General features: G+C 44.2%; 1 protein-coding gene and 1 long non-coding RNA gene across 2 annotated transcripts in view; one reads left to right on the top strand and one right to left on the bottom strand.

The window, feature by feature from the left end:
* The window catches only part of LOC309547731, a 758,845-nt gene that overhangs the window by 214,555 nt on the left and 519,338 nt on the right, over positions 1–24,952 (bottom strand). The gene's annotated exons all lie outside the window — the stretch shown is intronic.
* Positions 1–24,952, top strand: part of CYYR1 (cysteine and tyrosine rich 1) — a 208,328-nt gene that overhangs the window by 73,141 nt on the left and 110,235 nt on the right. Inside the window, exon 2 of the mRNA XM_082247701.1 lies at positions 23,043–23,145. Coding sequence (XP_082103827.1) covers positions 23,043–23,145 — 103 coding nt within the window. The remainder of the gene's footprint in view (positions 1–23,042; positions 23,146–24,952) is intronic.

Raw genomic sequence — 24,952 nt, 5'->3', positions numbered from 1 at the left:
CTATTTTTATTCGATTTGTTTATCATTTTTTTTATTTTATTTGTATCTTCTACTTAATGTTCTATAACCTATTCTAAGGAAGTGACCATTACAGTGGTACAAAACGAAAAGGGTGGGGTTTTTGATTGCTGTATGACAATAAATAGCTACATTCTAAAGAAATAATGGGGTTGATTTACTGAAGGGAAATAGGTAATCTGATTAGATAAAGTTGCAAGGGACATTGCACTTCGCAAGGGAATTTTCTATCGAGCCTAATCAATGAGTCAAAGCTCTGCTGACCTCCATCATCCAATCATGCGCAAGCAAAAATGCAGTTTAAATTTTCCTTGGACATGATTGGGCATTCTTTGCAGAATGAAGATTCTCCTCATTCATTAAGTTGTGGGAAAAATGTACTTGCAAATTAAACAGCCTATTTGCCTTCAGTAAACCGATTCCACTTTATCAAGCATCTCTTTTTAATTGTGGTGCCTCTGCTGACCTCACCTCTAGTTTTTTTCCTTCTACAAAATGAGTTGTTCATAAATATGCGACCACAGCAGAGAACAGCTATTGAAAATCGTAAACTGATTGTAAAGGCTGAAGATTTTTTTTACCTTAAAGTGATACTAAAGTCTTGGGGGTTTTTTTTGTTCAAAAATAACAAACATGTTATACTTACCTGCTCTATGCAGCTGGTTTTGCACACATCAGCCCAGATTCTCCTCTTCTTAGGTCCTTAGTCGCCGCTCTGGCCCCTCCCCTACTACCGAGTTCCCCAACAGCAAGCAGCTTGCTATGGGGGCACCCGAGCGGCTTCTCTGTGTGTCCATTTAGACACGGAGCCGCCCCCTCTCTCTCCTCATTGGCTCACTGTCTTTGATTGACAGTACCGGGAGCCAATGGTGCCTGCTGTGTGTCTCAGCCAATCAAGCAGTGCTGTATCTTGGCCTAGGCCAACAAGGCTCAGGCCTAGGGCAGCACTTTGTAGGTGGGGGGGGGGGCAGCAAACAATTTAGACTTGTTATTTGTATAATGACTTATGAACTTCCTAATCATTATACAAATTAGTGATGTAATCCTATGATTACAATCAGTGGCAGCAAAAACAAGTCCAAATATCTTAAAAGAACTGATGGGGCTGCACTGATATGGCAGCACTGATATGCTGCACTGATGGGCACTGATATGCTCTGATATGCTGCTCTGATATGCTGCACTGATGATCGCTAATATGCTGCACTGATGGGCACTAATATGCTGCTCTGATGGCCACTAATGAGTTGCCAATGGTGGGTACTGATAAACTGCACTGATGGGCACTAATGAGGATGCATTCATAAGGCAGCACTGATATGCTGCACTGATGGGCACTGATGAGGCTGCACTGATGGGCATGAGGCGGCACTTATAAGCTTCACTGATGGGGCTGCACTGATATGGTGCCCTGATGGGCACTGATATATTGCACTTATAGGAACTAATAGGCTGCACTGATGAGGCTGTGATGATGGCCACTGATGAGGTGGCACTGATAAGCTGTACTGATGGGCACTGATATGATGCACTGATAGACTGCACTGGTGGCCACTGATGGGGCTGTACTGATGGCCACTGATGAGGCTGTACTGATATGCTGCACTGATGAGGCTGCACCGATGGGCAGTAATGAGGCTGCACTGATGGGCACTGATAAGGCGGCACTGATGGGCTCTGATAGACTGTAGTTGTGGTCTGTGGATTACAGATGAAAGGGCGGGTCATAAACAGGTAGGAGTGTGGCCTTTACAGGAAGGGGTGGGTCATATTTCAATTAGGGGGTGCACAAGTTTAATCAGGGCTAGGGCAGCACAAAACCTAAATACACCACTGCAATCAAGAGGGAGAGTCCCGGACAGCCGAGTCTCTTGTGCAACATCGTAGGATAGTGAGGGGGCTCAGGTAAGTATTAGGGGGGCTGTTGCACACAGAAGGTATTTTATCTTAATACATAGAATGCATTAGGATAAAAAACCTTCTGCTTTTACAACCACTTTAATGCATTAGGCCCCTTTCACACGGGCTTTCTGATCCGGTCGGCCTGTCAGTTTTTCAGGTGGACCTGATCGGATGCTCCATGCATCCCTATGGAGCAGCAGATCTCAGCAGTGACATCTTCCCTGACACCCGCTGCTATCCGATCTGATCCTGTCCGTGAAATCTGGACGGATGGAAACCCTATTTTCCATCCGTCTGGAGGATCAGATCGGATAGGATCGATGAGAACGGACAGGCGGTCTGTTCTCATCCGATCTCCCCATAGGAGAGTGGGGATCTGACAGCTCCGTCTCTGCACACAGAGCGGAGACGGAGCTGTCATCCACCTGTTCAGCGGGGATCGGCGAATCGATCCCCCGCTAAGCAGAACGGTCTCCATCGGGCGCACCGCCTGTGTGAAAGGAGCCTTAGGGAAAAAACCTTTTAGGATTAGGTCCCCCCATGCCCCCTAAACACTTACCTGATCCTGATTTTGATCCAGCTCTGTGCCTGAGAGCAGAGGCGCTGCTCTCTCTCCCCCTTCTCACTGTTGTAGCACACGGATCAACGTGGATCCCCCACTCCTGTACAGCAAGGCACACCAAATTTTCACAGGTACTTTAAAGTCCGAGAACAGTCCGTGACTTTGTTTTTGTTATTTATTGTGGATTAATAACTTGACTTCAGCATAATTTTGGTAACAGCATCAGGGACATCTTCATATATACAGTCTATACACAGTCTCCTTGACACTTCTTCTGCACACACTTGATTGCTGGCTCCAGCTGAATCACTGTTAGTAGATCTGACAAGTCAGAGTTTAAGCAATGGCCCTTTACAGGCAGGAACTCAAAGTCCCCTGTTATTTAGCAAAATACACTGATTAGCTTGTACTTCCCCTGTAGCTACTGATCCCAGCACCACCTCTTTAGGCATTTTCAACTAACCTGGCTGCAGCTGCCTCTTTCACTAGCCCTCCAGGCTAACTCTCCTCTCCAGTCCTCCATACTGACTCTTCACCAGCCCACCCGGCTGACTCTCAGGAGATCTCCTCGGGAAGGGATGAAGACTTAAGCACACCGCTGTCTTCAGGGAGAATTTGCTACATGTGGCAGTCTCCCCCTTTGTAAGTCCCCAGTAGTGCTGATCTACTTGTGATTTCGTCTCTCTTGCTCCCGTGTCTCCAGGAAGGGCTTCCTCCGTGTGTTGTGGCAGGATCCTTCTAGCACCCAAGCCCCGGCCCAAGGCAGGACACCCCCCCCCCAGACTATGGGGACACCACCTGAGGGCCACTGACGGCCTACTCAGCACTATATCTCCATCTTCCATCGACCGCCCCTTCTGGCATGGCTCATGGCTATTTAGAAGGTAAGCTCTGCCCTAGAGCTGCACAATTAATTGTTAAAAAAATCGCAATATCGAGTCACCCCCCCCCCCCCCCTCATGTTTCATGTAACAGGTGAAGAGCCGTTCTCTGCTCAGAGCTGGCAAAAAAAAGGCAGCCAGCAAAGTTTATAACATTGCTCAGCACTGAGATAAGAAGAAACATTGTATCATAGATCAAATGGATGAACTGGAAATGAGGGCAGTTTAGCCACTTAAAGAGAAGGCCTTTATCTGACACTTGCTGCTTTCAAGTTAAAATCAATATTTTATGCTAAAAAATTTTTTAGCACCCCCAAACATTATATATATATATATATATATATATATATATATATATATATATATATATATATATATATATACAGTGGTGATCCAAAGTTTGGGCACCCCAGGTAAAAATGTGTATTAATGTGCATAAAGAAGCCAAGGAAAGATGGAAAAATCTCCAAAAGGCATCAAATCACAGATTAGACATTCTTATAATATGTCAACAAAAGTTAGATTTTATTTCCATCATTAACACTTTCAAAGTGACAGAAAACAAAAAAAAATGGCGTCTGCAAAAGTTTGGGCACCCTGCAGAATATATAGCATGCACTGCCCTCTTTGCAAGGCTGAGACCTGCCAGTGTCATGGATTGTTCTCAATCATCGTCTGGGAAATCTCAAAGGTTTTAAATGCCTGGACTCATCTGACCTCGCCCCAACAATCCGCACCATGGGATCTTCTAAGCAGTTATCTAGAAAACTGAAACTGAAAATAGTTGACGCTCACAAAGCTGGAGAAGGCTATAAGAAGATAGCAAAGCGTTTTCAGATGTCAATATCCTCTGTTCGGAATGTAATTAAGAAATGGCAGTCATCAGGAACAGTGGAAGTTAAAGCAAGATCTGGAAGACCAAGAAAAATATCGGACAGAACAGCTCGTAGGATTGTGAAAAAAACAATTCAAAACCCACGTTTGACTGCACGATCCCTCCAGAAAGATCTGGCAGACACTGGAGTTGTGGTACACTATTCCACTATAAAGAGATACTTGTACAAATATGGTCTTCATGGAAGAGTCATCAGAAGAAAACCTCTTCTACAATCCTCACCACAAAAATCAGCATTTGAACTTTGCATATGAACATATAGACAAGCCTGATGCATTTTGGAAACAAGTTCTGTGGACCGATAAGGTTGAAATTGAACTTTTTGGCCGGAATGAGCAAAGGTATGTTTAGAGAAAAAGGGGCACAGAATTTAATGAAAAGAACCTCTGTCCAACTGTAAAGCATGGGGGTGGATCAATCATGCTTTGGGGTTGTATTGCAGCCAGTAGCACAGGGAACATCTCACGAGTAGAAGGAAAAATGGATTCAATAAAACTTCAGCAAATTTTGGATGGTAACTTGATGCCATCTGTGAAAAAGCTGAAGTTAAAGAGAGGATGGCTTCTAGAAATGGATAATGATCCTAAACACACCTCGAAATCCATGGGGGATTATATCAAGAGGCGTAAACTGAAGGTTTTGCCATGGCCTTCACAATCTCCTGGCCTCAACATAATTGAAAATCTATGGATAGACCTTAAAAGAGCAGTGCGTTACAGACAGCCCAGAAATCTCAAAGAACTGGAAGACTTTTGTAAGGAAGAATGGGCAAAGATACCTCAAACAAGAACTGAAAGACTCTTGGCTGGCTACAAAAAGCATTTACAAGCTGTGATACTTGCCAAAGGGGGCAGTACAAGATATTAACTCTGCAGGGTGCCCAAACTTTTGCAGACGCCATTTTTTTGTTTTCTGTTATTTTGAAAGTGTAAATGATGGAAATAAAATCTAACTTTTGTTGACATATTATAAGAATGTCTAATCTGAAATTTGATGCCTTTTGGAGATTTTTCCATCTTTCCTTGGCTTCTTTATGCATATTAATACAAATTTTTACCTGGGGTGCCCAAAATTTCGATCACCACTGTGTGTGTGTATATATATATATATATATATATATATATATATACAGGGCTTTTTTTCTCGGAGAATAGGTGCAGGAACTCCCCCCTTCTGAGTCACCCCTTGTCTCCACCCCCTACCCAGCTCCCACGAACAACAAAATACCTCACCCAGCAAAAAGATCCACCCCAGCAACATTAGACCCCCTCCAGTAGCAACAACCGCTCTCCCAGCAACCAATATCAATAGATAAGCCAACAATAGACCTCTACCTCAACAGGAAATCCCTACCAACAACATAAGACACCCCCAGCAACAATAGATCACCCAGCAGCAACAATAGACCCTCACACAATACCAGATCCCTACCAGTGACAATAGATCCCCAAGCAGCCAGCATCAAGAGACCCTCCAACACACCCCACACCACTTGCTATTACATACATTCAGTGCTGGAGGTGCCGGAACTGCGTTCCCCTGCGTTCCTGCTGAAAAAAAGCCCTGTATATATATATATATATATATATATATATATATATATATATATATATATGTATATATATATATATATGCCCAATGTCTGCCCCCTTAAATGCAGAGTGCCCACAGCGTGCCCCCTTAAATGCAGAGTGCCCACAGCATGCCTCCTTAAATGCAGAGTGCCCACAGTGTGCTCCCTTAAAGCGGAGTTCCGGGCACAAAATCGGTATTTTTTTTTGTGCCCCTCCGCTAGCTACACATAACCTGAAAAGGAATTGGATAGTTATTTTTTTTTTTTTGTACACTCACCTTATAATCGAAGATCGTAAATACTCACCTCAGGGTACTTCCTCCTCCAGCGCCGAGGCTCACCCCGTCACTTCCTGCCTCGCGATGATTCCTGGGAGCTGAACGTCATCGCTCCCAGGAATCAATGCGACGGCACCGGCCCCACACGTCACTTCCGGGCGACGCCGCATTCCCCTGCTAAACAGCTTCTGGGCATGCCGGAAGTGACGAGAGGGGCCGGTGCGGCGCATTCTGGGAGAAGAAGACGCGGAAGAAGACACCGAAGAGGACCGCGCCGGCTTCAGCTGCCCACAAGAGAGATGGAAACGCTGTGGAAGAAATTTTCAAAGTAAGTATTTCTTCTTGCAGGTAGGTGCGAACCGGGACAGATCAGAGGCTAGCCATTGTGGAATGTGCTAGCCCTGACTGTCCCGGGGGTATGTTCATCAAAAAATTAGATCTGTGCCCGGAACTCCGCTTTAAATGCAGAGTGCCCACAGTGTGCTCCCTTAAATGCAGAGTGCCCACAGCGTGCCCCCTTAAATGTAGAGCGTCCACAGCGTGCCCCCTTAAATTCAGAGTGCCCACAGCGTGCCCCCTTAAATGTAGAGTGACCACAGCATGCCCCCTTAAATGCAGAGTGCCCACAGCGTGCCCCTTAAATGCAGAGTGCCCACAGGGTGCCCCCTTAAATGCAGAGTGCCCACAGAGTGCCCCCTTAAATGCAGAGTGCCCACAGCATGCCCCCTTAAATGTAGAGTGCCCACAGCAGGCCCCCTTAAATGTAGAGTGCCCACAGCGTGTCCCCTTAAATGTAGAGTGCCCACAGCTTGCCCCCTTAAATGTAGAGTGCCCACAGCTTGCCCCCTTAAATGTAGAGTGACCACAGCGTGCCCCCTTCAATGTAGAGTGACCACAGTGCGCCCCCTTAAATGCAGAGTTAGCACAGCGTGCAGAGAGACCACTTACCTGATGCAGCGGTGGCTTCTCCTAATCCTCCACATCTCCCTCCTCCTCCTTGGCCAATGGCATTTGTTCACCTTTCAGCCAATCAGGAAACGGACCCACTTCCTGATTGGCCAGGAGGAGGATCCATGTGACAATGGGTGGGCTCAGGGCGCACTGCTCTGCGCCCCGGGTCCACCCTTTTCTGAAGAACAATGCACTCACTACTGTGAACGGCGGCGGCGGTAGGCACTACATTCCCCATACAGCACATCCCTTACTCACCATCCTCATCATTCCACTCGCAAAATGCGAGCAGGCAAGTGCCATTTTTGAGGGCTGGTATAAACTATGCACAATTGCTGGGACTTCTATATAATGCTGAGTGCGGCAAGGCCGCTGCTTCACGTTGCCACTTTAGTGAAGAAGAAATACTGAACTGTACTGCACTGTGAGTTACTCTTCAGGGTCCTACTTGGCACCCCCTTTGTCCCTACTCTTCAGGGTTCTGAAACTGGCACCTCCTTTACTCTGACACTCTGTATGAGCTGGCCCCTTGATCCTCTGACTTCACTGGAGTGGTCTCCCTTCCTGGGCAATGAATTAAAAAAAAACTAAACAGTGAAGTTAGCCCAATATTTTTATATAATGTGAAAGATGATGTTACGTCGATAATCGTGAGAGAATCATGATCTTTATTCTGAGCAAAAAAATTTAGATTTTATCCAGAATCGTGCAGCTCTGCCCCCTGCCAGCTCACTTTTAGGGATTGGCTGAGGCCTCATACATATTCTAGGCAGCTCCTTCTCACCTCCTGCCCAATAGCTCTAGAACATTCTCCAATTTTCCAGAAACAAGGGGAGGCACCAGAGGAGCTGTCAGGATGAGTCATCCAGCCCTGAGTCACTGAACCTTGACCCAGATTCAACAGCTCATTCCTGAGCTAACTAAATTTACCAACTCTAAAACTACTTCTAGCACACAACAAAGGGTGCTACACTGGACTCAGTCTGAGCAGCAGGAGAAATTTGCTCTTGCTGCTGTCAATCAAATCTAGCAACAAGGAAGCAGGGTGGGGCTGAGCCGCACTGTGTGTGTGTCAATAGACACACACTGCAGGATTTGGAATTGGGCCAACACATATAAGAACACCCAGAGCTGCTGCTGGAAATCACAGGGCTCCATACAGCCTACCTGACAGAGCCCCCCGGCCGGAAGTGACTGAGGACATCGATTTTCAGTCCCTTTTGAATTATTTGGAAGCGCTCTAAGGCTTCTTGCTCGTTCACAAACTGAAGCATAGTAAACAAGGTTTATTATGTTTCAGTGATAAATGGACACTGGAGTGATTGGTACCGATAACTCACTGTGTTCATTCAGGAAGGGAACACATAGCAGGCACATAGAGGAGAGGATCCCAGTGCGCCAGCAGGGGACCCCAGAAGAGGAGGATCGGGGCTGCTCTGTTAAAAACCATTGCACAGAGCAGGTAAGTATAACACGTTTGTTATTTTAATTTAAAAAAAAAGATCACTTTAATATAAAGATATAAGAGGGCAGCAGATGATTGAACTGTTGCCAGATTGTTCGTTTAATCAATAGGGGCAAATGTTGCTGATCCTTACCTGCAGCCTCAGGTTATCCTTCATGGTAGAAGTTCACCTTCTTGGTTTCTTCCCTCAAGGTATCTCTCTAAACTTTCCTGAGACAAGACACAGCTAATGTGCCCTTTCAGCATAATGTGACTTCGCTATTTCCAGCTGCTGCAAGCTGTTTTTGGCAAAGGTGACAGAGAGTCAGACTCTACACCCTGAGCATGTGATTTCACACGAGCAACATTTTGTCATCAATTTTATATACTAATTTATTCTAAGACAGGAAATGACTGTGTCCTCTTTGTCCTGCATTAAGCCTGATTCACACCTATGCATTTTTAGTGCCTTTTGCATTTTACAGATTTGCACTACACATTGTGCTCCATAGGAACTGCTCTAAAAATGCATAGGTGTGAATAGGGCCTTAGAAGGTAAAGTCGCCCATGCATCAGTGAAGCTAATCCTATGTTAAAGCGCTTGTAAAGGCTCAAGGTTTTTTACCCTCATACATTCTATGCATGAAGGTTAAAAAACATTCTGTGTGCAGCTCTCTGAATGGACACACAGAGGAGCGGCTCAGGAGCGAGTCTGCTTGGGTGCCCCCATAGCAAGCTGCTTACTATGGGGGCACTAGGTAGGAGGGAGGGGTCTAGAGCACCTGAAGGCTCTGCGAAGAGGAGGATCAAGGCAGTAAGTACAACATGTTTGTTAATAAAAAAAAAAAAAAAAAACCCTTTAAAGGAGAAGTACAGCTAGAGATTGTTTGCCTGTACTTCTTCTGTAGATCACAGGAGTTCAGTTCGTTTTGCACTTCTGCAACCTGTTTTCAGCAGGGTCTGGAGGACCAAAGGCGGACTGGAGTCAGCTGCCAGGGTCTGCTGAATGCTGAGACCATGGGGAGGATACAAGGGCGTGCTGTGGCTGCACAGAGATGTGCAGGATCTGTAGGAGGAGTTCTATCCTCCTCTCTGCTACTGACTGCTGAGACTGAGGGGGCAGAAAAGAGCCTCTGAATGGCTGCATGGAGAAGCGCAGGATCTGGTGGAGGAGTTCTGTCCTCCTTTCTGCTGCTGGTTGCTGAGAAAAGGTGGGGGCCAAAACAAGGGAGGTGCCACAGCTGCAAAAGATGTGCGAGGGCCACATGAAATGGCCTGGCGGGCCAGATTGAGCCCGCGGGCCTTGTGTTTGACACATGTGCCCTAGGGTATAATGCTCACCTCACAGGTGGGTCCTCATCACAAGGGCCAATGGAGCCTTAATAACAACCAGAGATTTGAAATAGAAACTGAAGGTGGATACCTCCATGTATGATCAATGGACTTGATAACACTAGCCTTAAGTTTAAGCCCAGCTCAAAAGAAGAGAAAAAGCCTACACAGTAAAAAAATTAAAAAATGTATTTATTAAAAAACATATTTGCACTCATATTTGTATGTCACAGTAGCATACACATTAAATTACCAAGACTTCACCCTCCCTCACATATCAGTAACACATGCAGCCAAACAGCACCATGGAAAGAACAGTATAAGCCACTAGCCAGCAACTCACTAGAAAACATGTTCTCTCTCCTGAGTCTGTGAAGCTCCACCCTACATGTTTCGTCGTTATGACATTATCAGAGGCATACGTGGTTAAATTTTTCCTAGCTGGAACAACAGATCAATGTATAAAATATCCATTCGTACAATTAATTTTTAACTCAAAGTAAAACGCCAGTGGCTATAATCAAAACCTGTCCTAGAGTAGAATAGACAGAATTTGTGAGTATTGTTTGTGTTTTGCAGTTAGACATATGTAGTTTTAACCACTTCCCACTCAAGCACGTCATATGACATCTTGGACTTTGAGTGGCGATATCTGAATGATGCCTGCAGCTGCAGGCATCATTCAGATATCTATTTTTTCAGCAGGCGATTCCTTGCAAAGAAAAAGCCATCGGAGCAGCTGTTTAGCCACTTGATTGCTTTTACAGGCGGCAGAAGGGGACATCCCTCCGGTGCTTCTCCCAACGCGCCCATTGGTGGTGATTTACAATAGAGCTGGCCGGGGACCAGATGACCCTCAGCCATCTCAATGACTCTTGAATGCCAGAGGCAATGTTATTAGATGTAACCACTGCCGTTTTCTTTTTTTTTTTTTTTTGCTGGAAAGCCTGAGATCGAGTTTGCTTTTTTTTTTTTGTTATCTCAGGCTTTTCATTTTCATTTTATTTTCAGCATAGAGGAGAGATGTGGCCCCAGATCACTTTGTAAAGAGGGCCTGTCATCCCCTATTCCTATTACAAGGGATGTTTACATTCCTTGTAATAGGAATACAAGTGATCAAAAAAATAAAAAATTTAAGCGAAAGTGTAAAAACAAAAAATAAAAATAAAATAAACTATAAAAAAAAAAAAAATGTAAACTGCCCCCATTCCCTAGTACTCACACGCAGAAGCAAAAGCATACAAAGGACGCTCCCGCATATGTAAGCGGCATTCAAATCACACATATGAGGTATCGCCATGAATGTTAGAGCGATAGCAATAAATCTAACAATAGACCTCCTCTGTAACTCTAAATTGGCAACCTGTAAACAGCCTATGGTGATTTTTAAGTACCGAACTTTGGGGCCATTCCACGAGTGTGCGCAATTTTAAAGCATGACATGCTAAGTATCTATTTACTCGGCGTAACATCATTGGGGTAAATTTTGTATTTTTCTGGGGGTTTTTTATTCGTTTTTTCCCCCCAAAAATTGCATTTGGAAAATTGCTGTGCAAATGCCGTGTGACATAAAAAATTGCAACAATCACCATTTTATTCCCTAAGGTCTCTGCTAATATATATATATATATATATATATATATATATATATATATATATATATATATATATATATATATATATATACTGTGTATATATATATAGTGTATATATATATATATATATATATATATATATATATATATATATATATATATATATATATACTGTACATATATATATATATATATATATATATATATACTGTATATAAATATATATTCATTTTCTAGCAAAAAAAATATGATTTTTACATGTAGGAGAGGAGTTCCAGAATTGGCCCGGTATGGCTGTGGCAATATATCACAGGTTACTGCTATATTATTTTTCTAAATAGTGTTTTTACAGATCTGCGCATGCTTGTACCTGGTCAGTGATTCACCATAAAGTGAAGGAAGCATGAAGACTGATGACTCTGTAGCTTCTAATTTCAAAAACACATCAACAGTGGCAGCTCTCCCATTTCTATACTGGCAGCTTCCTTTCAAATTACCACCATTTCCTGCACACCAGCTGAAAATTCAAATCCGACTGGCAGCAGTAGGGCCTGATGTAAATCGGAGGATAAGGAGCAGAGTGGGAATGTCTAAACCCAGATCATATCTACAGTCTATCCTATCTACTCCGCACTGCAGGGCCTACAGAGTCTTGAAATGAGGTTTTTCTTTTATTATTAGAGTATCTTTAAACTTTGATGAGATCCTTCTGTGTGGAAGAAAACACAGTTTAGAAATAATCAAGTTAATTAAAAGTTAAAGAGAGAGAAAAATATCCTAGAACCCTCTTGAAATGCTGCCATCCATCCATGAATACAGCCATTTTCAATTAACCTTGTTCGCCTTATGCGACTAAATTGTAAAATAATGAAGCCGTTTCTTTCCCTGTATTGCAGTGGAGATGGCGGTCGCTGTACACGGCTGCCTTTTCACAGGCTGCGGCAGGAATCCTCGGCTGTATTATGTCACTCAGCCATTCGAGGGCAGCTTCCGCTTTCACCTTTTACTTGGCAGTTCTGGGACATTAACCCAGTTTATGGACAATTTCATTATCAAGCTAATTTAATGAATCTGTTTTTACCTTGTAATTGGTTAACACGTAGTGTTTAACAGAGGGGGGAAAAAAAACAACGGCAGCTATTTCATATCCACTGATGAACACAATTAGATACAGGAAATTAGACTTAATTATTAGAAGTGTTGATTGAACTTAAGAACTGGCAATGAAGGATGATTCTTGCCGGTGAGGATTCTGTATGCCAAAAAGTAGAGCTCAACTTTTCTTTTATATTTATAATTGGGCCATTGTCACTTTCTATAACTGGGTTTTAAAGGAACAAAATATGGAGGCTTCTGCTTCTGAAAATACTTTTTGTCTGGCTGTCATGCAGATCCAATAAAACCACCTGAAACCCTATTTTAGAGTTTTTTGGCACTTTTCCACTGCAAGTACCGGCTCGGCTCTACTCGGCCCTGCTTGGCCCGGTTTGCTTTTCCACTGCTGGTACCGCATGGTACTGTGTTGAAACGGTTCGGTACGGTACGGTATGGTTTGCTTTTCCACTAAAGTAGTACTAAAGTTAAGTGGGTGGGATAACAATGATTCTCTGACCAATCAGTGGCTAGTAGTGACTGCATGCAAAGGATTGTGGGATATGGTACCGGGTATGGTACCTCTTGGAACCACAATCGAGGTGGTACTGTTTTTGAGAGCCGTACTGTTTGGTTCCATGCAGTGGAAAAGCGCCGCCGTACCGTACCGAACTGTTCCAAACCGTACCATCCGGTACCAGCAGTGGAAAAGCACAAAAGCAAGCCGAACCGTTCGGTTCCATGCAGTGGAAAAGCGCCATTTGTTGTGATCTTTGAAGATTTTTTTTTTTTTAGTTTTGGATAGAGTGGAGAGGGATTAGAACATGTCAGTTTTTATTGCTCTCTGTGCCCCCCGTTATGGAGATCCACGCTCTCTATTTGTCCTGTTTATCATTATCATTGAAAGTGGTAGTAAAAGAAAATCCCAAATTTTGGGTTGTCCTCAAAAAAAGTAATAGATTATTATAGTAATAGAAATTTTGATGAAATAATGCATGTGGTATTTTAGTGGCATTTGTTGTGAATTGCAAACATTTTTTTGAAAAACGCTATGAGCTATTTTACTGTACATTTTAAAGAGGAAAATGCAGATTCGTAAATGGAGCTCGGTATTCGTTAATATCCTGCTATGCAAGACTTACCCAGTGTTGACCCATTCTGAGTAGGTGGACCTAAAAAGATTAGCTCATTTTAATGTGCTATGCCCTTATAATGAGCATTGCTTGACGTCATCTGGCTCATTATGACCTCCTTAGGGGGGGAGCTAATGAGTACCTCTATTAGAGTCTGTCTTAATTATCACACACAGGGATTTTCTGGCTTGCTGGAAATTCTCCATTTGAGAATGATTTGTCCCTCGTAAAGGATAAGTTCACTTTTTTTAAAAAAAAACTATAAATGCACATTTTTTTGCAGGTAAAAAATATGGATCTACTATTTTTTTCTGTAGGAGTCTGGAAAGCATTTCACCTGTGTTCAGCAGATCAGAAATGCAATGCAGGACTCCTACAGATTGTCAGTGTAAGCTATCTGCCCGTACATTATACATACTTGCCAACAGTCACGATTTTCCCGGGACAATTACGATTTTCAGGCCCATGTCCTGGTTTGTCCGTGTCCCAGGAAAAATCATCGGAAATTTGCTTTGTCCCTGTGTTCTGTGGGCGACCTGTCAGATCAACGGGGCGGTTGAGGTATCTGGCTGTGAAACATGTCTTCCTTGTGTACAATGGAGAGGGGTCAGGTCTGACCTGAGCAGCTAATCGGCTTCTCTCCTCAGTGTACAAGCAAAGCAATTCACTTGTACACTAAAGCTGATTAGCTGCCCAGGTCGGAGGCCCCTCCCCTCTCCACTGTACACAGGGAAGTGACCTGCTAGCTGGAGGGAGATCCTGCGGGCACCACAGAGCTGCGGTCTGCCCCTCTTCTCAATAGTGAGCTAACAGCCAGAGGTGCAGGGGGAGATGCTGCAGGTAGCACAGTTGCAGGTGAGTGGCCATGGAGTGATCTGCTGGACGTTCTGTGTGTTGGGGGGATACAGAGCTGTGTTGGGGTTGGAGGTTCACATCAAGTCCTATACCATGCCCCCCCCCCCTTTCTGACTATCTCCTGTACCATGCCCCCCCCTTTCTGACCATCTCCTGTACCATGTCCCCCCCCCCTTTCTGACTGTCTGCTGTACCATGCCCCCCCCTCCCCCCTTTCTGACCATCTCCTGTACCATGTCCCTCCCCTTTCTGACCATTTACTGTACCATGCCTGCACCCTCTCTGACCTTCTCCTTTACCATGTCTGCACCCTCTCTGACCTTCTCCTGTACCATGTCTGCACCCTCTCTGACCTTCTCCTGTACCATGTCTACACCCTCTCTGACCTTCTCCTGTTCCATGTCTGCACCCTCTCTGACCTTCTCCTGTACCATGTCTGCACCCTCTCTGACCTTCTCCTTAACCATGTCTGCACCCTCTCTGACCTTCTCCTGTACCATGTCTGCACCCTCTCTGACCTTCTCCTTAACCATGTCTGCACCCTCTCTGACCTTCTCCTGTACCATGTCTGCACCCTCTCTGACCTTCTCCTTAACCATGTCTGCACCCTCTCTGACCTTCTCCTGTACCATGTCTGCACCCTCTCTGACCTTCTCCTTAACCATGTCTGCACCCTCTCTGACCTTCTCCTGTACCATGTCTGCACCCTCTCTGACCTTCTCCTGTACCATGTACGCACCCTCGCTGACCGTCTCCTATACCATGTCTGCACCCTCTCTGACCTTCTCCTTTACCATGTCTGCACCCTCGCTGACCTTCTCCTGTACCATGTCTGCACCATCTCTGACCGTCTCCTGTACCATGTCTGCACCCTCTCTGACCTTCTCCTTTACCATGTCTGCACCCTCTCTGACCTTCTCCTGTACCATGTCTGCACCCTCTCTGACCTTCTCCTGTACCATGTCTGCACCCTCTCTGACCTTGTCCTGTACCATGTACGCACCCTCGCTGACCATCTCCTATACCACGTCCACACACTCTCTGACCATCCTGTGTACCATGTCCACACACTCTCTGACCTTCTCCTATACCATGTCCGCACCCTCTCTGACCGTCTCCTATACCATGTCCGCACAGTCTCTGACCATCTTCTTTACCATGTCTGCACGCTCTCTGACCGTCTCCTGTATGTATGGATTTTTGTAGCACCCTCTAGTGTGTTATTAGAGTACTACAGGCAAATTTATTTGACTTCTGGTAAGTGTGAGTCTGGAACCTGAGTCAGGGTTTATTGCAGATCAGGCTGGATGACTCATGCAGGTAGGTCTTTGGTGCCTCCCTTTGATTCTGGAAGTTTGGAGAAACCTCTAGATGTTAGTAGGGGGAGGCCAGCAGGGTTGATCTGTATACTTAGGGGAACTTGGCCAATCCTCGGACAGTGGGTCTGGCAGGGTGGCTGAGTTATGCCCCATACACACGTGCAGATTATCTGCAGACTTTTGTCTGCAGACTTACCAAAACCATATAATATGAGGTCAAACCTAAACACTTTCAATTTGTATGCAATCCGGCAGGCCCTTGCACTACATAGAAAAGGTAAGTCTGCAGACAAAAGTCTGCAGATAATCTGCACGTGTGTATGGGGCATTAGCCCTTAAATATTAATGAACCATGCCAGCTGGGGTGTCAAGTGAAGGTTGGCGTGCTAAGGAGGCTGTCGGCAGCCTAGGTGAGGTCTACTAGGTCTAGGGGAGACCCCAACCCAAGCTGGGTCCGGGCTGGCTCAGGAGGACCCATTTAGCAGAGCGATTTGACTTGAAAGCTTTCCTGAGAGCAGCGGGAGCAAGGAGGGCTGTTTGAGTACATCAGCACACCCAGGGATTTTTAAGGGGAGAGACTGCCACATGTAGAATGAGAGTTCCCAGTCTTTAAAGGGCTTTTGCATTTTATCTTCAGAAACTGTCACTGTCCAGAAAGGAGGGCAAGTTCAAGACTTGTACATAGGGAGGAAGTTGCCCCTGGTTTCTGTTCTCTGATTTAAGTTGGGCATCCGATCCATATAAACATATTTCAAAGCAGCGCTATAGATCTAATAAGTATTGTGCAACAAATTGAAAAATGAGACAGCAAATGAAGTGCAAAGAGTGTAGCATGAAACAGCAAACCATGACTTGCAATATGCAACAACAAATATTTAAACATGCATGTTCCAATGTGAAAGTGCCAAAAGAGTGCAATATGAAACAGCATTCAGTATATTGTGGATAAACATCCAACACTTATCTGTGCATGTAAAGTAACAGCTAATGTGCAAACAAACATGGTGCATATCTAAATTTCTTTATGTCATACATGAAATAAAAAAGTAATTGTGAAGTCCATAGTGAAAAAGAGACCATTAGTATCTATTCTATCAACTCAGGGATAAAGAGATCTACCACCGTCTAGAAATAATCATTACGCCTCTTACCAGAAAAGATTGGCCAAAGATTTTAATGGCTAAAAGCACATAAGATGTTATCACAGGCTAGGCGATCAGCGGGGAAAGTGATTGGTGTCACTCCACATTCAATCCCAATGTAATGCCAAGAAAAAAAATACAAATTTCCATTGTGAAGTCCATAATAAACATCAAAGTTTATTGAAAGCTTACAGGGTTCACCTACAAGCTTTACAGCAGGGTATATCAGCAGGCTCTGCAAAGCAGAGAGCACTAGATTGTGCTCAATGGCTAATGCAGAAGGATGCTGAGAGTAGCCACGTTCCTATGCGTTTCGTCAGCAGTGACGTCTTCTGGGGGGATGGCCATTTGCACCATATTTGTTTGCTCATTAGCTGTTACTTTACATGCACAGATAACTGTTGGGTCTCTATCTACAATATATTGAAAACTGTTTCATATTGCACTTTTTTGTAATATTATTTACTGTTTCAAATTGGAACATGCATGTTTGAATATTTGTTGTTTCATATTGCTATTTACAGTTTGCTGTTTCATATGGCACTTTATTTTCTGTCTCATATTGCAATTTGTTGCACAAGACTTGTTAGATTTATAACTCTGCGTGCTTTGGCATATGTATATTATAAGAATTGGTATCACAATTTAATAGCAAGCTGCTTTTTGATCTCTATTTATTTAGCGCACATTTTTTACACTTTTTATCATCCCGTTTATATTACTTCACACCATTCAAGTTGTTATCTCCAATTAAGTATACAAACAAAGCCAAGGGACTGGCTTCTTGTGTTTGGTTGCAAACAGAGAATGCATGTTGCCTGGCTGTGCCGGAGTAGGGGGAACCAGTTACTACCGGCCCCTACCGGGGCAGTGCTACATTATGTTTTGGATTTTTTTGCTATTTGGTCCACCTTTAAATTCATACCAGACCCCAAAGGGCCTGCCATGTATGTATTGTAGGGGAACCCCTACAGTTTTTTTTTATATTAATGATGGGCTCCTTTGCCAGCTCCTAACAACCAACACAAAACGTTGGTGACAATTAAAGTGAGATGTTCTGTTCAGCTTGGTTTGTGTGTAGGAATTGTTTTTCCGGGGAAGATAACTCTAAAAATAGCACCGCACATGGGAAATTAAACAAACTAACAGGAATTTTAATAAGGAAGACAACAATAGAGAACAACATATGCATACAGTCAGGTAATATTCTCTAGTTACAGTTTGTTCAGTAATAAATCCTACTTTTATAGGGATCTATACAAGCCATCACATATTTTGAATACATCAGGTTTTGGTTCTGAATCCATTTGTACCGACACCATTGTTGTTGAAGTAAACAGTTGGCTGTGTTGGAGTGTTAGGACATTAGGATTATTGTGGCTCCATTACAAGTGACCTCATTACTGTCTTATAAATAGGAATTGCATATTGCTCCATGGCAACCAATCAAATTAGGAAATGTAGTGGAAATGACTGTTAGAGACTGACATTAAAATAATCAGACTTGATTGCTGCGATGCGGACAATTATTTTTTGAGGTGCGTTGATTTTAACTGAACTTTCCAATGCCAGAATAAAGCTTGCTATACATGTTACAAAATGACCAAACAATCTCTGTATTGTCAACTTTATATCAACCAAAACTATGCAATATAAGATATACAAAATATATATAAATAATAGTTCACTTCTGGTTACTATGCAAGAAATGAAATACTGGAAATGTATCAACATACAATCAAACAGTGAATTGAATAGTCCATAAGGATCAATATGGAAATACACTATATTACCAAAAATATTAGACCTGGGGGTCCACAAGAGATTCTCTTAATTTGCAGGGATTTCCTCTCACTTCCTGTTTTGGCTGTGGCACAGGAAGTGAAGGAAAATCTCCCCACAGATGGTGAAAGATAAACCAAACAAGGTTAAAACACTCCCTGACTCTATCAAAATAATAAAAAAAAAAGCTTTGCCTATAGTTCTACTTTAAGTTAAAGACACATACATCTAAAGACTTGAAGGTTAATTAGTAACCAGCAACTGTTAAAAGAACAAACACTTTGTTCAAGAGTATGCAACATAAAGCAGATCATAAAGATTACAGAGTTTAGACTGTGTAACATAGTGTTCCTTACATTGCTGGTCAGTGGAAGGGAAAAAATACCCCACTGTTGGTGGTCAGTGGGAAAAAAATGCCCAGTGTCATTGGCCAAAGAGAGAAAAGCGACAGGCATCATTGGCCAGTGGGTGAAAATTGCCTGGTGGCATTGGTCAGAGGTAGAAAAATGACAGGTATCATTTGTCAGTGGTAAAATTCCTGGCATCAGTGATCAGTAGGACAAAAAATCCCGGCATCATTGGTCAACAGGAGAAAGAAGACCTGCTGTCATTGGTCAGTGGAAGAAAGATTATTGCCATCATAGGTCAGTGGGAGAAAAAATGCCCGGTCTCATTAGTCAGTGGGACAGAAATGAACGGCATCATTGGTCAGTGGGAGAAAAATTCCCAGTGCCATTAATCAGTGGGAAAAAATGCACAGCGTCATTAGTCAGTGGGAGAAAAATATCTTGCATCATTGGTCACTGGGAGATAAATGGAAAGGCGTCATTGGTCGGTGGTAGAAAATGCAGTTTTGGTAATGAACAGTATCAATAATGATTAATCTTTCCACAGAAGCTCCTCTGCAATCAATGGTCAATAAATGTCTCAGAGTGTACATCACCCTATGTATACACTATATATATCTCGGGACATATATACAGTATATTCTGAGAGAAGTACCTCTGGCTACTAATAACTCAGTTTTTTAATAATAACAGTTTTTTAACCACTTGCCGACCGCGTCATAGCCAAATGATGGATACAGTGCGGCCGGCTAGTTCTTGGAGGGTGTCTATTGACATCCTCCCGTGAACGCCCTTCTCACGCGTCTCCTAGGGAGGCCCCCCATCTGGAAGTAACCGTGACTGCTGTGCCCAATGACAGCGGCCCTTCACCATGTGATTGCTCCGTTTAATGACGGAGCGATCACTGTCAACAAACTGGCGTCATGTCTGGTTCAGCTCCTCTCCTCACACCGATACAGCGTGTGAGGAAAGGAAGGAGAAGCTGCAGCAGCATGAGGTTGCTTGATTTTTCCATTGTTTGATTGTGCTTACAGTGCTCATCAATGCCACATTAGTCCCCACAGTGCCTCATTAGTGCCCTACAGGGCCATCACAGAGTCAGATCACTGACATCACAGTGCCACTACAGCACCCATCAGTGCCACATCAATGCCCCTACAGTGCCACATTAGTCCCCACAGTGCCATCACAGTGCCACATCAGTGCTATCACAGTGCCACTACAGTGCCCATCAGTGCCATCACAGTGCCACATAAGTCCCCACAGTGCCACATCAGTCCCGCATCAGTCCCTACAGTGCCATCAAAGTGCCACATCAGTCCCCACAGTGCCATCACAGTGGAACGCCACTGCCATCACTGTGCCACATCAGTACCATCACAGTGCCACTACAATGCCCATCAGTGCCACATCAGTGCCTTACAGTGCCATAAGTGCCCTACAGTGCCACCATTCCCCTACGGTGTCATCAGTGCCACTACAGTGCCATCAATGCCCCACAATGCCATCAGTGCCCTACAGTGCCCATCATTGAGTGCTTATCAGTGCCATTAGTGCCTATCAGTGAGTGCTTATCTGTGCCATCAATGCACATCAGTGCCCTACAGTGCACATTACTGAGTGCTTATCAGTGCTCATCAGTGCCCTACAGTGCCCATCAGTCAGTGCTCATCAGTGCCACCCTATCAGTGGATCCTCATCAGCGCCCATCAGTGGCGTAAAAATGTGTAAATAATGCGTAAAAAAAAATAGTTTTCATTTTCTTTCAACATTTTCCAAAAACTTGTGGGATAAAAATTTACTTGTTCAAAAGACTCATTATGCCTCATAAAATATACGTTGAGGTGTTTGCTTTCCAAAATGGGGTAATTGTATCTGCGTTTCCATTGTCCTGCTGCTCCAGGGCCTTCAAAAGTGTATTAGGTAGTCAAGAAATTAGATGTGTAATTTATGCTCCAGAACACCTGACTGTGCTCCCTGCATGTTGGGCCTCTGTATGTGACTAGGCTGTGAAAAATGTCTCACACATGTGGTATCGCTATACTCAGGAGGAGTAGCAGAATGTGTCTTGGAGTGTAGGCGCAAATATGCATATGCCATGTGAGAGAAATAACCTGTAAAAAAAAATTCTTATTTTGCAAAGAATTGTGGGAAAAAATTACAACTTGAAAAAACTCACCATGCCTCTTACTAAATACCTTGGAATGTCTACTTTTCAAAAAGGGGTCATGGGGGTGGGGGTATTTGTACTTTCCCGGCTTGTTGGCATCCTTCACAAAGACCAAATAATATACATAGATTTGGGTTATTTTTACCAAAGAGATGTAGCAGTATAACTTTGGTCAAATTTATAAAGAAAATTTACTAATTTGCAAAATTTTCAGCCAGGTATTTCATGGGGCCCATCTTTAAGGTGGTGCACTTGTTTGCCTTCCCTTTAAAGCTCTGCCTGGAGTGATTTTTGAAACTACTAAGTAGATAGGCAGTCTCCCGCTATCCTGATCTGCTAGCAAGGGTAAAATCAAACATAGCATCAAACACAGCACAACAGCACTCACCATTCCCGGTAATGTAGCGAACCTTAGTCTGGATGCTCATCTGTCTTCAGTCGCTCTGTCTCTGCACTCAGAATGACTCCAGTCCTCAGAATTCCGGTCTCATGCTACAGCTGTCAACTATATACAGTGAAGCACAGATACACAACCTCGGGTCCCTACAGCAAGTCTTTTTTTTTCTTGTGCCCGGCAAAACGTTTCACTCTCCCCTCCTCTTAAAGCGGTTGTAAACCCTAGAAAAAAAAAACCTGCAAGACAAAGGCATAATGGGCTAGTATGCATCGCATACTAGCCCATTATGTGTAACTTACCTTAGAACGAAGCCCCGACACGGACCCGCGGACATCGCTGCGGGCGCTGCCATGATCCCTCGCCGTCTCTTCCGGGTTCGGCGGCTCCGGCGCGGTGATTGGCAGGAAGAGACGGCTCCGGCGCGATGATTGGCCGGAGCCGCGATGACGTCACTCCCACACATGCGCGCGGGAGGGATTTTCCGGCAAGCTCCCGGCAAATTAATTGAAGGTCCCCCCGGACCTTCAGAGCGCATGCGCCGCTCGCGAGAGCGGCTGCATGCACTGTAAATATCTCCTAAACCATGCCGGTTTAGGAGATATTATGTGTACCTACAGGTAAGCCTTATTATAGGCTTACCTGTAGGTAAAAGTGTCAAAAAGCGGAATAATACCGCTTTAAGAGGCTCTCTCTGGAAATTGTAGTCAGTTGCCCCTCTCCCTTGGCAGAGCCCTTTCCCAGCCTTCATCTCACAGTTCAGCGCGGCCTGCAGTCCTTTCAGTTTCTTAGGTCTCATCGGCTCCCTCTGGTGTGTGGAGGCTGAACAGTGCTGAGACCAGCATAAGAATCAGAATATAGGCACATAAGGCAGATGCAGCATAGTGTCTGCAGTTGCTCTCTCTGCCAGCTAAGCACTTGCTTACATATATAATTATTATTATTACAATTTTTATTGCATACCCTGGCAGTAATCAGGACTTGCAATAGCATAGCATGGAAAATGTCAAAAAACATTTAACTAGACTCTGTAATACTATGTTGTCTGTTCCAAATTTAAACTTTTCCATTAGCTTCAGCTCCCACCAAGCTATTTTCTTTCAGCTAAATTATCCTTGATAAGAGAGACAACCATCCTTTCCTAGGATTTATGATGTTCTAACCCTGCTGATAAATAATTGAGACATCAAAAAAAAAGAAGCGTTCCTATTTGACCATTACACGTGATGGTTGTCAAGGGTTTCCTTTCACTTGTTCCCTCCATTTAGGTAGAGAGTCATTTGTTTACTATTTGCTGTATTATAAAATATTTTATTTGCTTAGGTGTCTCTATTCGCATTTCGATTCACCGACTTGTGTTGATTTTTGTGTACTTAGACCCCTGCCGTGCACACTGTGGAACTGATTGCAAGTCCTATTGCTGTGATGGAAACCCTCCATACTGCTGTTCCTACTATGCCTACATTGGAAATGTCCTCTCGTAAGTATAAATCTATTTACGATTGTGTGCTTTTATTTTATTTGAATACTACTGGTGGTCATAGGAAAGTCTCCTTAGTATAGCTTTTGGTACCACACAACCATGCGTGGAGTTGCTGAACCCCCTGATAGCTTGTTCAGCAGATCTCCTCAGTCAAGACACTATCTGGTAAGCAGGAAACCAGTAGATCAGGAGATTAAAACTCAATTTCATCTTGGGCCGCATCAGTAGTAGTGTTGCTCTCAAAGGGCCAGTTATACTGTAAGACTATGTATCTACTCTTTTATTATTCAGGAGTGCGTTATATACAGAGTGCAGAGTTCAGGAGTATGCTACGTATAGGGTGCAGAGTTCAGGAGTACGCTACGTGCAAGGTGCAGAGTTCAGGAGTACGCTACGTACAAGCTGCAGAGTTCAGGAGTACGCTATGTACAGGCTGCAGAGTTCAGGAGTACGCTATGTACAGGGTGCATAGTTAGGTAGTACGCTACGTACAGGGTGCAGAGTTTAGGAGTACGCTATGTACAGGGTGCAGAGTTCAGGAGTATGCTACGTACAGGGTGCAGAGTTTAGGAGTACGCTACGTACAGGGTGCAGAGTTTAGGAGTACGCTATGTACAGGGTGCAGAGTTTTGGAGTACGCTACGTACAGGGTGCAGAGTTCAGGAGTACGCTATGTACAGGGTGCATAGTTCGGTAGTACGCTACGTACAGGGTGCAGAGTTCAGGAGTATGCTATGTACAGGGTGCAGAGTTCAGGAGTACGCTACGTACAGGGTGCAGAGTTCAGGAGTACACTATGTACAGGGTGCAGAGTTCAGGAGTACGCTAAGTAAAGGGTGCAGAGTTCAGGAGTACGCTACATACAGGCTTCAGAGTTCAGAAATACACTGTGTACAGGGTGCAGAGTTAAGGAGTACGCTATGTACAGGATGCAGAGTTCAGGAATACGCTATGTACAGGGTGCAGAGCTCAGGAGAACGCTACATACAGGGTGCAGATTTCAGGAGTATGCTACGTACAGGGTGCAGAGTTCAGGAGTATGCTACAAACAAGGTGCAAATTTCAGGAGTACGCTACGTACAGGGTGCAGAGTTCAGGAGTACGTTACGTACAGGGTGCAGAGTTCAGGAGTATGCTACGTACAAGGTGAAAATTTCAGGAGTACGCTACGTACAGGGTGCAGAGTTTAGAAATACGCTACGTACAGGGGGCAGAATTCAGAAGTACCCTATGTACAGGGTGCAGAGTATAGGCGTACGCTATGTACAGGGTACAGAGCTCAGGAGTACGCTACCTACAAGGTGCAAGGTTCTGGAGTATGCTATGTACAGGGTGCAGTGTTCAGGAGTTTGCTACGCACAGGGTTCAGAGTTCAGCAATACGCTACGTACAGGGTGCAGAGTTTAGAAGTACGCTACGAACAGGATGTAGAGTTCAGGAGTACAGTATGTACAGGGTGCAGAGTTCAGGCATATGCTATGTACAGGGTACTGAACTCAGGAGTACGCAACGTACAAGGTGCAGAGGTCAGGGGTATGCTACATACAGGGTGCAGAGTTCAGGGGTGCGCTGTGTACAGACTGCAGGGTTTAGGGGTGGGCTATGTACAGAGTGAAGTGTTTAGGGGTGTTCATTGAGCAGACTGCAGAGTTCAGGGATGCACTGTGTGCAGAGTGCAGAGTTTAGGGGTGCACTGTGCACAGAGTGCAGGGTTACCGGTGCGCTATGTACAGAGTACAAAGTTCAGGTGTGCGCTGTGTACAAAGTGCAGGTTTTAGGGGTGCGCTGTGTACAAAATGCAGAG

This window comes from Pelophylax lessonae (assembly GCF_965119305.1).
Source record: "Pelophylax lessonae genome assembly, chromosome: 2".
NCBI classification, from domain to species: Eukaryota; Metazoa; Chordata; class Amphibia; order Anura; family Ranidae; genus Pelophylax; species Pelophylax lessonae.
This window is presented reverse-complemented; position numbering and strand designations above follow the sequence as displayed.